This window comes from Solea solea, chromosome 7 (genome assembly GCF_958295425.1).
Source record: "Solea solea chromosome 7, fSolSol10.1, whole genome shotgun sequence".
NCBI classification, from domain to species: Eukaryota; Metazoa; Chordata; class Actinopteri; order Pleuronectiformes; family Soleidae; genus Solea; species Solea solea.
Genome location: NC_081140.1, coordinates 29,194,600 through 29,208,213, shown reverse-complemented (window position 1 = coordinate 29,208,213; position 13,614 = coordinate 29,194,600). Strand labels below are relative to the sequence as shown.

The window sequence follows — 13,614 nt, the reverse complement described above, 5'->3', positions numbered from 1 at the left end:
GTGCTTCATAACTGCGTCTCCCTCAGCTCTTCATTATCCCTTCCTTGTCTCCTCAGCTCCTCTAAACGTCCATTTCCCGCTGGCCTCTCTGCTCCTTCCCCGTCAAATCCCCTCGCTCACGTCCTAGTCACATTTCCTCTGCTCCAGCTCTTCACTCCACTGTCATTACCTCAAATACCAGAGGGCTGTAAACACCTTCTGCTGCAGCTCACGACTCACACCGATGGAAACATCACAGACAAAGACTGAGCCTTATTTTCCACTTGACTCTTCCCTTATCGCTCTGATCCAACACCAGTTTCTGTCTCTTCTCCATGTTTACACTCATGTTAAGTGTTAGGACGATACCCTACAATTTCATTGAATTATACTAATTATTGTTTCCATCAAAGCCATAAAAATGAGGTGATTCAGTCGTCAGGTTTAAAACTATTTCCCTTAAACTGATAAATATAGAATATAATCAGATGAACTTGACTGAACGATTAATAAAACTATTAAATAAGAGAGTCCAGCAGAGATGATAAAGAGATAAACACACACACTGTAAAAACAGCTGACTAGAGATGAGATAAATATCCTAAAAACTGACAATAAAAAATAATCTGTAAGTCAATTTTGCTGAGCTTGAATTCATAAAACTCTTTTAAATCGGGCCAATTTAATACTTGACCAGTGTTAGTGGCCAGAATTCAGCAAAATTGTTCTGATCACAAGTAAATGAATCCTCTCACATGACAGACTGTGACACAAGTGTAACAAGAGCTTGATGTAAACTGTCTTTTTTCTTATTGTTAGAAAACTAATTTGGTTTTAATTGACTGGAATTCTATTAAATCGAGACAATTTAAGACTTTAATGTTCCTAAAAACAAGGAAAAACCGACCAGAATTAAACAAGTAAATAAATCCTGTCACATGACAGAAATGTGACAGGATTGGTAAATGAAAGGTTGATGTAAACTCACTGCAAATACAGTCCTTTTAGAAATGAGACACATATTCTTATATTGATAAAAATGTTCTTATTTCAACAAAATAATCTGCCACTGACGTTAAGTAAATTTGGTTAAAGTAGCTTTTCAATGTAGCCAATTTAAAACTGTAACGTTCCTTAAAACAGAGAAAAAATGGCAAAAAATTCTATAAATTATACTTTTTTACATTTGCACGCACTCCAATCTGAGATCATTTTACAATAATCTGCATTGGCTGATTCTTCTTCTTCTTTCTTATTATTATTATTATTATGAACTTTTAAATACAAACAAATGTCAGTTACGTTCAAACCAAATGAGTTCACACAAAGCTGATGAAGTGAATAATTTCCACTCATTAGAAACAGAATGTTACAAAATTTCTGTCCAAACAGAGACAGAAAAACCTGGAGAAGCAACAAAGACAGAGAAACTGTATCAAGTCTCTTTTATTTGTATCTTTCTTTGACCCTGGAGAGAAGTCAGTGTTTGTTTCTGTGACGCTCGAGTGTCACAGTCGTCCTCAGGCTACATTTCCCTCAGTGACACTCACACACTTCTCTACCATCAATAACAAGTGCAGGTTTATTTATATTTAAGCAAAAAACAGCAGAGTTTAAATAAAATAATTGAAATAGAAATGTGACAAAGATAAAAAAAAAAACTCAAAACAGAACAAGTTTTAAACCAACTTATTTCCATTAAATATCTATTTATTTTCTGTTATTTACACGTGCATGTCCATTCTGTGTGACGTCCAGTGAACTTCTGTCCCTCTGAGGACAAAGATAACATGTTTCTCTGCTTGTGTCGTCAGTGGGGTCAGGGGTCAGGGGTCAGACAAACAGTAAAACTCCCCTCAGACAAAACGTGTGACCTCGACTTTTATGAATCTGTTTCCTTTCAACTGAAGTGATCCGACTTTTGTTATATGACGAGTTTTTACGACGTGACTCGGATTTGTGGCTATTTATACAAAATCTATTTCTAATTAAATTAACCATAGACTGTATGAAATTAACATGGTAAAAAATCCTATATTCTTATGTTGAAGGTTAAAATTGATGGTTAATAATAAATGGGTCAGTTTTATTCTCTCTTACCTGCTGTTGCTGACTATTCTTCTCTGTTTAAGTAATATCACTCGTCATAACCCGTCTATTCTAACATTCCACACTACAAAATAAGTCATTAAAGTATGTATGATTCGTGCTGATATCGTATCGGATTGATATCGTTATCGGCCAATACTCAAGGCTGCAATATCGGTATTGTATCGTAAGTGAAAAACTTATATCGGGACATCCCGAGTTGAGACATGATGATTTGTGCAGTAATTAGTAACTAATGTTTGTGTCGCCTCCATGTTTAATTGGCTGAAACGTTAAGTGGGTCTGACCTCTACGTTGTGAATGGCTGAATATAAAATCGGTGTGTGTGTTTTCTTGTATAGACTAGGAGCAGCAGCAGCAGCAGCAGCAGATTGTCAGAGCATGTGTCTGAATGCATAGTGAGCGTCAGCAGGTTTGTGATGCAGAGGAGCCGGCGTCGTCTCCCGAGAGCACGGTCTCTGCAGCAGTGAACAGATGGATGAACGTGTTAGTGTGCGTGTTCTGTGCCAGAGGTCACAGACGAACCGTTCACCAGGTCACGGCACAACATTCGTCCAAATGAGCGCTGGAAACATGTGTGACAACACTGTGGAGTCACAGAGTCTGTCCATACACATGTAAGCTGCAGCATCACTGCAGAAACAGCTCGTAGAAAAACTAGATTACACTTATTTCACTAATTCATAACCATCTTGTAAATCTGCAGCTCCTCTTAGACTGCGATATTTGTTAAAAACAAGGAAAAACTGGACAAAATTTTAACTTCTATTCTCTGGAATATTAAATAATATCTTGTAAATCTGCAGCTCCTCTCAGACTGGGATGTTCACAAAAATGACTACTAACAGTAAAATGAACGATCACAGTGTGAGAAGAACAACTTTCTTACATTTTGTCCAGTTTTGTCTCGTTCTAAGGAACAATTCCGTCTGAAAGTTTTACAAGCTACTTTTAACCCACTGAGAATATTTGGGGTTTCCTTGTGGGGATATTTTTGCTGGGTGAAGATTGCACTGTAAAAACAATCATACTAGAAATAAAGTAAATATACTTGAATTGATTTAAATGTTCTTCTTTTATGATGCTGCATACGAATATTTTGCTTGACTAGAATTCTTAAATGTAACTTGTAAAACTGCAGCCACTTTCAGACTGAAATGTTCTTTAAAACGAGACAAAACAAAGAAATTCTGCCTCCCTTTACTTAATCAAAGTCACTTTGCAGTTGTGATTTTATATAAACCCTAGTTTTATCTTGTTTCTGATCATTAAAACTTAAAGTAAACTATAAAATCTGTTAAAATATTTTTTGTCTTGTTGAAAACCTGTTTGTCAAGTTTATTTATCAGTTTAGTCAAAAAAAAGAAAAATGTCCTTTTTTTTTCTTCCACATTAAAGAACAAAAGCAGCTTTTTTTTGGTGAGAATTGTCCGTGTGTTTGAGTCTTTTCCGTCCTCTGATAAGAGTCTGGAGGACAAACTGATAAAAATGTTGAGGAAGAAGCAGCAACAACAGAAGAACACAGACTCAGCACACTGGACACAAACACCCTAACATTTTAAATCATAAATCATCACACTGACAGAACGAGGCGCGAGACGGATCCGCACATGAATCAATAAATCAATATTTCATTGTCAAAGCCTTTTTTAATCTCCCAGCCTCGTTTGTCAGGTAATTTTTCTCTTCCTCTGTCCTGTAAGAGAAGAAATATCTACACATTAAATATCACTGAACTGCAGTGGTGAGGTTTTATCAGCTCAGGCTCAGGCTCAGGCTCAGGCTCAGGCTGCCGTCAGGGTCGGCCTCATTTGTGAGGAGAGAATGAGCCGGACTGTGTGAGAGAGTCGTTAAAGTCCACTAAGCTCAGTGAAGCGCGTATCGACCCGGTTCAGACGTGTGAGGGGAAGCGAGAGTGAGATGAAAAGAGAAAAATCAGATGAACTGTGGGAATCTGGTGTCAACAACACAAATCTGCTGCAGGAGGGGAAGAAAAATAGAGAAGAGAGATAAACAGAGTGTTGGGAAAAACCACAGGAAGCTGTTTTCGCTGAGCTGAACTCACAGAAATATGATTTTACTCCAATATCAGACAAACGTGTCTCCTCTCAGTGTGAGCTGCTGTTCACACAAATCACTTTTCCTACAGTCTGATTCACACTGGTCATCATTTCTAATCCGCTGTGTGTGTGTGTGTGCGCATTGACTGTGTTTGAGTGATCGTGTTGTTGTAATATTGTGTTATATTATATACATATGTAGTCATGCGCGCAGGGAACATCATTTTACCAAGGCGTGTAAGGGAGATTTACAAACAGATTAGAAGGCGATCGACAAATTAACGCCGTGTCATTCAAGTTAAAAGTCTGATTTTAGTCAGACTAAGACAATAATTCAGTTGTAAACATGTTAGTCTGACTAAAATCCAGCTAGTCTTAGTCAGACTAAGACAATAATTCAGTTGTAAACATGTTAGTCTGACTAAAATCCAGCTAGTCTTAGTCAGACTAAGACAATAATTCAGTTGTAAACATGTTAGTCTGACTAAAATCCAGCTAGTCTTAGTCAGACTAAGACAATAATTCAGTTGTAAACATGTTAGTCTGACTAAAATTCAGCTATCTTAGTCAGACTAAGACAATCATTCAGTTGTAAACATGTTAGTCTGACTAAAATCCAGCTAGTCTTAGTCAGACTAAGACAATCATTCAGTTGTAAACATGTCAGTCTAACTAAAATGGAGCTAGTTTTAGTCGGACTAAGACAATAATTCTGTTTTCTTAATGTAATATAAACACGTTAGTCAGATTAAAATCCAGCTAGTCTTAATCAGACTAACATACCTGGATAATGTGATTCATAGTCTGATTACTCCTGAATGTTTACATTTAGTCAGACTGGAGTCAGACTTTTGTTTTTCTGTCACGTAAAGTCATTCAATACACACTCTAGCTTATAGAGATACAGCGCCACCTACAGGGGTGGAGTCACACATACAAGGACAATAAATCTGTTTTGTCCTGCACATGTAAACTCAGTCTGTCTTAGTCTGACTATGACCTTAGTCTGATTAAACTGTGATTGTGGTTTATCTGTATGTAAATAAAACAGTTTATTTTACACCACAGATCAGGACAATAACAGCCTGAGTTTCATTCTCGCTGTCACATCACACCGTGTTTTCCTCGCCATCTGTCAGTTCACGCTTCACACACGCTGAAATACTGTACGGGGTTTTTCTGGACCGGAGACTTTTCTCCCACGGCTCCGTCTTTCAGAAAAATAAAAACCTCCCTCCATTGATTTCCTGTTGCTTTGGGACCAAAATAGAGCCGCGCTCCGAGTCCCTCGTGAATTTACACGCTGTTCCAGACAAGTAGGGTGTGTGTGTGTGTGTGTGTGTGTGTGTGTGTGCGTGTGTGTGTGTTTGCCATGACAGCAGGTCTCAGACGAGGAAGACAAATAAACAAAGAGCGAGAGAGCAAAGCACACACACACACACACACAGAGGGCACGGGAATAAGACTGTACAAGGTACAGAGGCTTCTGCAGAGGATAATGAGTTTGGCCGATTTCCCATGACTCTGCTGCACTGAGAGAGAGAGAGAGAGACAGACAGCGAGAGAGAGAGAGAGACAGAGAGAGAGAGAGAGAGACAGAGAGAGAGACAGCTGTTAGAGCTGACTCACTCATAATGTGGTGAAGATGCTGCTTAGATTCAGCTTTATTATGATTGTACAGAAATTGTGCAAAGAAATGATGTTTAGTGTCCACTCCAAAGTGCAAATGAAGGTATATACTGTACAAGTGAATGAATGAATGAATGAATGAATAAGGTTCATGAGCAGCAGATAAGTGCTAGTATATAAATATTTACACAGTGATTCATGAAATATAAAATGAATGTACAGCAGTTTTGTTGTTTACAGTTCATTTAAATAAAACATGTCTTTGTCTTTTATCTGTAAGAGAGACTGAATCCATAAATAAACCAGTTCCATGTGTGTTTAGATGCTGCAGAGGAGAAATAACCACTTTATCCTTTTTTTCCAGACAGACAGAACCATGATGAAGAGACATGAAATGATACCAATCATCAATATTCCTTTATTCTTGTGTTAAATGTCTCCCACAGTGACCCTCTCTCCTCTTCTCTGTCACAGAGGGACTGTACCAGCTGAGCGGCCCACGCTGTGCTCCTCAGAGCAGCATCGATGGTCTGGAGGACGCGGAGGTAAAAACATGTTTTTGACGGCGCTGCTGATGTCTGCTGTCCTTTTCATCTCAGTTTGAACTCTTTATTTCTTTCTTCTCTTTCAGCCCAAGTGTAAAACCCACGTGCTGCTGCTGGTGGTTCACGGCGGGAACATCCTGGACACGGCGGGCGGAGACCCCAGCTCTAAGGCGGCCGACGTGGCCACGCTGGCGTCGGTGCTGGAGAAGGTGACGCGGGCTCATTTCCAGGCGGCTGCAGAACACGTGATGATCAAACTGGTGCCGTGTCCGGCCGTGTGCGCCGAGGCCTTTTCCCTGGTGTCCAAGTGAGTCGTGTTTTTATTCAAACGTGCTGTGGTTCCTCACGACGCTTCTGCGTGATACAGTTCTACAGTCGCAGTGGTGACTTCTAAAAGTCAAATATGTTCTCGTAGCAGCCTCAGAAAAATATGACACATAATAACCTGTGCTATTTGGAATGCAGAGGCTTGGGCTTTAAGGGCCCCTGAGTCCTTGACCCCCTGAGTCCTTGGCCCCCTGAGTCCTTGGCCCCCTGAGTCCTTGGTCCTTGGCCCCCTGAGTCCTGTTCATTAAATCCATCCCAGTACATGTTGTGTTTTTGTGGGCGTGGCTTGTATCAAAGCACTCATCCTCCATATTCTCACATTTCTTGTTATTTACAGTAGTTGCCGAGCAACGACTGCATCTGATCTAATTATTCTTTTTTTCGCCCTCTTTTTCTCTCAATGACTCTTTGCGTTTGAGGGCCTTTCCCCACACACACACACACACACACACACACACATCAGGACCTGCGAGGACTGGGATCTGACCCAGTTTTAGGGAACAATCTGGAATTGAGTGATGGAAATGAACAGATAAACACTGAGTTAGAGTAAAATATCTGAAACTGCAGAGGGTCAGAGGACATGTTGCGAGGAGGCGGAGTCTGTCATGCGTCCTGAGGACAGGCCATGTGTCCTCAGACCACGTCCAGATGTGTTTTTTGTGACCGGGTCTGTAGACGCGTGAACATGTGTTTTCAGATGTTAAAAACCTGCAGATCTGGACTGTTTGTGAATGCACTTGATGCTGTTTATTTACTCTGTGAGCGGTGAAGTGAGATGTAACCTTGGTTTGTGTTGGTCAGCTCCACGAATTCACAACAAAGTCATTCAGAAAACTGCTGTGACACAACCGTAATCCTCTCATCTCACATTTCTTCTTCTTTGGGTTCATTTGGCAGATGAGGCGCCATTTGTTGCTTTCTGCCTCAAAGATAACTTTCACTTTCCATATCTGGCAGTTATTCTACCCTTCAGGAATTAAAGTACTGAGAAGCTGACGTCAGTTTGTTAGTTAGCCTTCTAAGATAGATTATCTTAGAAGGCTAACTAACAAACTAAGTTATCTAGCATTAAGCTAAGTTGGCTAACTAGATTGGCCATCTATCTGCTACGGCTAACTAGCCGTCTATCTACATTGACTATCTAGCTAAATTGGCTAACTAGCCGTCAACTGTCTATCTATCTATCTATCTATCTATCTATCTATCTATCTATCTATCTATCTATCTATCTATCTATCTATCTATCTATATGCTAACAAATTAGCATCTGTCTGTCTGTCTATGCTGAATCTAAAGTGTATTAACGCTAAAATGTAAATTTTGTCATCACAGACATCATTTGGTGAACTTTACTCTGTTTTTTGACGTTAAAATCTTCTTGTCAGGTTGATTTCGAGCCTGTTGCTTCTTATTTTTGACATTTTCAGAGCAAATATTCCACAGGTTCACTTCTTCTCTGACTGATCTTTGGATCTTTAAAAGATAATAATGTTGGAGTCTTTCAGTTTCAGCGTGTTGGGTACAAAGTGGATTTCTCGGCTCGCTGTGGGTGTTCATGCTTATACTGTAATGCGACTGGTTTTCTTTCAGAAACACTGATTGAAAGTCTACAGTTTCGTGAGGTTATAAAATAATGTGGTAAACAGTGGTTAACACAGCTCCGTGTCCTGCGTCACATAGTATACTGTAGATAATGAGTGGGAAGTGTGGAAATCACTGGTGGACACGCACCTTAAGCTGCTGATGAACAAGTGACTCTGGGGAGAAGAGTAAAGGCCTCATGTTCTTGTTCTTTACATCTTTAACATCTGCTGAGTTAAGCCACAGACGCGTCTCTCGCGTGTAAATCATCTGATGTTTGACGGAGACTCTGCCTGGAAACTAAATCCACTCTGACAAACGCACGAACATGAACATCAAATCCTATTTAAATCCACAAAAGCTCAACACATGGTGGAGGTGAAGGAGGAGGTGGAGGAGACGAGAGCCGGCGTTGTCATGTCAGGGTGAAAGAAACATCTCAGCAGAGGAACAGTGTCACGTCTGATCAAATATAAACCTTCATGAATTTAAATAGAGTGGTCACACGGTCGCTGTAGTGGTTCACGAGCCGCTCAGAACGTGGATCCTTCTGCAGGAGTTCACGTGGTCTCCCTGTATGTGTGTGTGTGTGTGTGTGTGTGCAGATTTGGGGATTGGACAAAATAACTGTAGGTGTGAGAGTAGATGGTTGATTGTCTCTTGTCCCTGTGATGAACTGGGTCCAGGGTCCAGGGTCCAGGATCCAGGATGTGACCCCACCTTTCTCCCTATGTCATCTATTTTGATAATCGATTAATCAGTGTGAGCTGTGGAGCCGTGGTTTACCTCCCCAGATATCTGGGACCCTGTTGTACTCGCCCGTCAAGGTCCCACTTCACCATCGGGTGGCGGTACAAGTCTGTTCCTACTGAAGAAGAAGAGAAAGATGCTACACTGAGGGAACTGAGTCGGGTTGTCAGTCGGTTCGAGGCTCGGATGACTATCCTTGGCGACTTCTTCTGTTGTCGAAATGGTTTTTCTGCTTGGTGGGCGGAGCTTAATACTCCACCTAAAGGTGGGATGGAAATTCAATTTGCGCATGCGCTGTCCACACGCACCCAACACGGCTCCAAACTCGGAATCTGTGCGTTGTTGATGTGATTCGCGACTTTAGTCAAACAGCCTCGACCGAGAGAGCATTTGTGTGTATACAGCAGCAGAGCAGGGGTGGGCGGAGTCAAACTGCTGAACAGGCGGGTCTTTTTCTGAGCCGTAGAATTCCCTTCTGGAACTTTTCCTTCTTCTTTTGTGTTTTCAGTCAAACTCTGACCTGGTTTGCAGTCGTCTCACTTTAACAGATCACTTCCTGTGTGCAGCGCGGGAATGTCACCGGGTGACACGAGATCTGAACACTCTTATACCGAGAAACACAGAGAGAGTCGTGTGGAGCTGATAGACTTTATTAAAACATTGATTTTGAATGTAACAGACATTTATTTCTCTTTTAAAGTTACATACTACAGCTTTAAATCTTCAGAAATGTGGTTTTCGATGACTCAGTTTTTTAAAATCACGTCACAGTCGGTTGCTTTGTATTCAGGTCTCGTTGGTGACATTAATTGTAGATAAAGTGAAACTTCAGAGCTGATATTGTGGCAGTTTTTACACTGTGGTAAATGTTCTGGTATTAAAGCTAATAAAATAAAAAGTGCGGTTGTAAATAACGATGTCTTTGGCTGGAGGATCTTTTTTTTTTTCCCCTTCTGTTTTTGAAGTGAGCTGCTCGAGCGGAACTAATGACTTCACGTCACATTGAATGTCAAACGTGCAGTTGGTCTTTTTATCTCTGACAGCGTCACTTACCTGTCACTGCTCTTTAATTATAAACCCAGGACATTTCTGTTTGAGTCGTCGCTCAGAGAATGTGTTTGGCAGGCGGCGGCGTTTCACTGAGTGGCGTTTAGTGTCAGTGAAGCAGCCACGAGTGCAAATAGCTTTTTTCTTTCTTTTTATTTTCTTTATTTGAGTCGTGGCAGCTTTGACGTCTGATTGGCTTTAAATCCAGAGATAAAATACTAAACATGACGTCCTCGCTGAGGACACATGCACATGCATGATTTACTGTGAGGTATGAGAAGAAGGAAATATAACTCTGGTTAATAAACAAACATGTGCAGCGGCGTCTTTGCATTAAGGGCCGGTGCCTCACCAGAGGGCGCTGCTGTGCAGGGGAGGATTATAAGCTTTTATCAAAAATGTCGTGGAGCACAAGTTAATAATAAATTCAACGTTGTCCCCAATGAAACGTCCGCGGTTTTCATTTGATGAAAGCAATTTCCTCTGTAGACACATGGTGTAGTTGTATGTGAATGCAGACGCACTTGATGGATTAGAAGAAGCTCACGGCGTGAGTAAAGCAAACAGAGCTTCATACACAAGCACTGTCACTGCCATTAAATGATTCTCCTCTCTAAACTGATAACTTTATATATCTGCTCCTGTCTCTCTCCTCTGTCCCATTTTTCCTTTCACCACAACCTGTCTAGGCAGATACCGCACATGAGTCTGGTTCAGTCAGAGATTTCTTCCTATTAAAAGGGCATTTTTTATTATATTATATATTATTTTTGCCCCTCTATGTACAGAGCCTTGAGATAATGTATGTTGTGATTTGGTGATATGCAAATAACTTGAATTGAAATTGAATTGGAAAAACCAAGAAGCTCACGTGGAAACCTAAAAATAACCCGTGACACAAATTCTCTCAAACCTCATCGTCCGGCACTGAAAACACGTGATCCACCAACAGAACACAAGGTCACGCCCCCTTTTTAAATGTGGTAGAAAACAGACAGCCACAATAACACCAACATAATAATGTAAAACCAACATATAAATAAGACAAATGTATTCATGCACATATGTGTTTACATACCTGCATGTATTAAAATAAAACAGAAACATAAGTGTATATATGTACACACCACATAATATAATGTATCTACACATAATATCTGTGATAGTGTCTGATCAGGAAGGAAAAACACACATTTTTGGATTCTTCGTCGTCTCTTATTTAAAATGTTTGCTTCACTAACTGAAGTCAATACTTTAAAAGACACATAAACAACAAATAATGTCCTGAAGTTCCGTAGAAATACAAACAAGCTGATGTTGTGTTGCTTGTTTTTAAGTTGCTAAATAATTCTCCACCACATCAGACATACATTTATTTTAACGTTTGCACTTCTCATCTTATCTAACGCGTTGTTTCCATTTTATTTGGTAACTTTTCTTATTGTATTTTATTATTTCCTGTAACTCAACAAACTCAACAAACTGATTAAGAAGGCCGGCTCCATCATCGGCTGCAAACAGGACACCGTGGAAACGGTGGTGGAGAGGAGGATGCTGAATAAACTATTTTCCATCATGGATAACACCGATCATCCTCTCCACCACATCCTCCAGGCCCAGGAGAGCACTTTCTCCAATAGATTCAGACAGCTCCGCTGTCACAAGGACAGATTCAGGAAGTCATTCCTGCCATCAGCCATCAAAACTTACAATAACTCTCTGTAATAGTACAAAACAAAAAAAAAAAAAAAAATACTGCTCATTTGCACAATGCACATTTTCTACAGTATGACATTGCACTCCATTATGCCACTCCTTTATTATTGCACTTTTTTTCTTTTCTTACTGTTGCACATTTTACATTTTATGTTTATAATATTGTTTGTATTGCTGCTTTGTTAAAACAATTTCCCCTTGGGGATGAATAAAGTATTTCTATTCTATTCTATTCACTTTGGAGGTTGTTTTTAAGTGTCTTAAGAACTCACTTTGTTATTATTTATTATTGATGACACTTGGTTTCCTCTCTCATTGTTTTCAAAACAAAGAAATAACAGCAGACGTAAAACGTGCTGAAAATGTAGAAAGAATTTGCTAAAGGAAAATTTCCACCAGAACATTTGTCCCTGAAAACGTGAGGAAACGCTGATTATGTAAAAAAACATTTTGGTTTTTTTAGAATCAAAAACGAGGAAAAAACAACGAGGAGTGGATTTGTGTTTTCTTCTCTTTATAATTAGACAAAGACAGATGACTCTCACAGAACGCACACACACACACACACACACACACACACACACACACACACACACACACACCAACAACAACAACAACAACGACGGCAGTGTCAGACTGTGGGAGTGTGAAGAGTCATTTATTTGTATGCAAACAAACAGAGAGGAGAGCGATTCTGCTGCTGCTGTTACTGTCACTGCTGCTGATGCTGCTGCTGCTGTCGCTGCTGCTGCTGTCACTGCTGCTGCTGTCACTGATGCTGCTGTCACTGCTGCTGCAGCTGTTACTGTCACTGCTGCTGTCACTGCTGCTGCCTTTACTTTTACTGCTGTTGCTGCTGCTGCTGCTGTTACTGTCACTGCTGCTGCCTTTACTTTTACTGCTGCTGCTGTCACTGCTGCTGCTGTCGCTGATGCTGCTGCTGTTACTGTTACTGCTGCTGTCATTGCTGCTGCTGCTGTTACTGTTACTGCTGTCACTGCTGCTGCTGCTGTTGCTGTCACTGCTGCTGTTACTGCTGCTGCTGCAGTCACTGCTGCTGCTGCAGTCACTGCTGCTGCTGCTGTCACTGCTGCTGTCACTGCTGCTGCTGTCACTGCTGCTGCTGTCACTGCTGCTGCTGCTGCGGTCACTGCTGCGGTCACTGCTGCTGCTGTCACTTCTGCTGCTGCTGCTGCTGCTGCTGCTGCTGCTCGTTACTCTCACTGTGAGCAGCAGCAGCTTGGCTGAAGATCACACCTCCGAGTGAAGGTGGTGAAGCCTCTTAGTGTCTCAGTTTTCACGTAAACAAACCAGCGCCAGAGAATCTGTGAAGACAGACGAACAGATTCTGTTGTTTCACAGAGTAAAATATGATGAATCACGTTATAATTTTAGCTACGTTCACAATTTACCACACAGAAAATCCTTTCATCAGCGTTCATGTAAAAGCTTTGTATCCTTCGTTCTTTGACAATCAAAAAGAGATCGGAAAATAAAGAACTATGTTATTTCTTTATCTGTTTTACAATCTCACTGGTTGTTTTTCGTACTTTTGGTTTTGTGCTCACGTCAAATTTAGCGAATGAAAAACACGTATTGGTCTGAACCTGATGTGGTTATTTCATTTCTTCCACTTGAACCAGACGTTGTTTATCGACGTCTTCTTTGTGTGATTTATTCAAAACGGCAGTCTTTGTTGTTTTGTGTCTCAGAGCGGACGTTTTTTTTACTTTTTTCGTCCCGATTACAGAACATTTCTTCTGTACGAACGTCATAAACAAGCCAGTCAATCCACCCCTTTGTGTTCAAACGTCGTCTTTTTCTTTCTTTCTTTTTCTTGTCTTCATCATTCTGGGCTTTAAAAAAGT

At 40.6% G+C, this 13,614-nt stretch overlaps 1 protein-coding gene across 1 annotated transcript in view; it reads left to right on the top strand.

The window, feature by feature from the left end:
* The window catches only part of pitpnm3 (PITPNM family member 3), an 85,652-nt gene that overhangs the window by 25,973 nt on the left and 46,065 nt on the right, over window positions 1-13,614 (top strand). Inside the window, 2 exon segments of the mRNA XM_058634996.1 lie at window positions 6,252-6,322; window positions 6,409-6,629. Of these exon segments, the coding sequence (XP_058490979.1) occupies window positions 6,252-6,322; window positions 6,409-6,629 (292 nt within the window).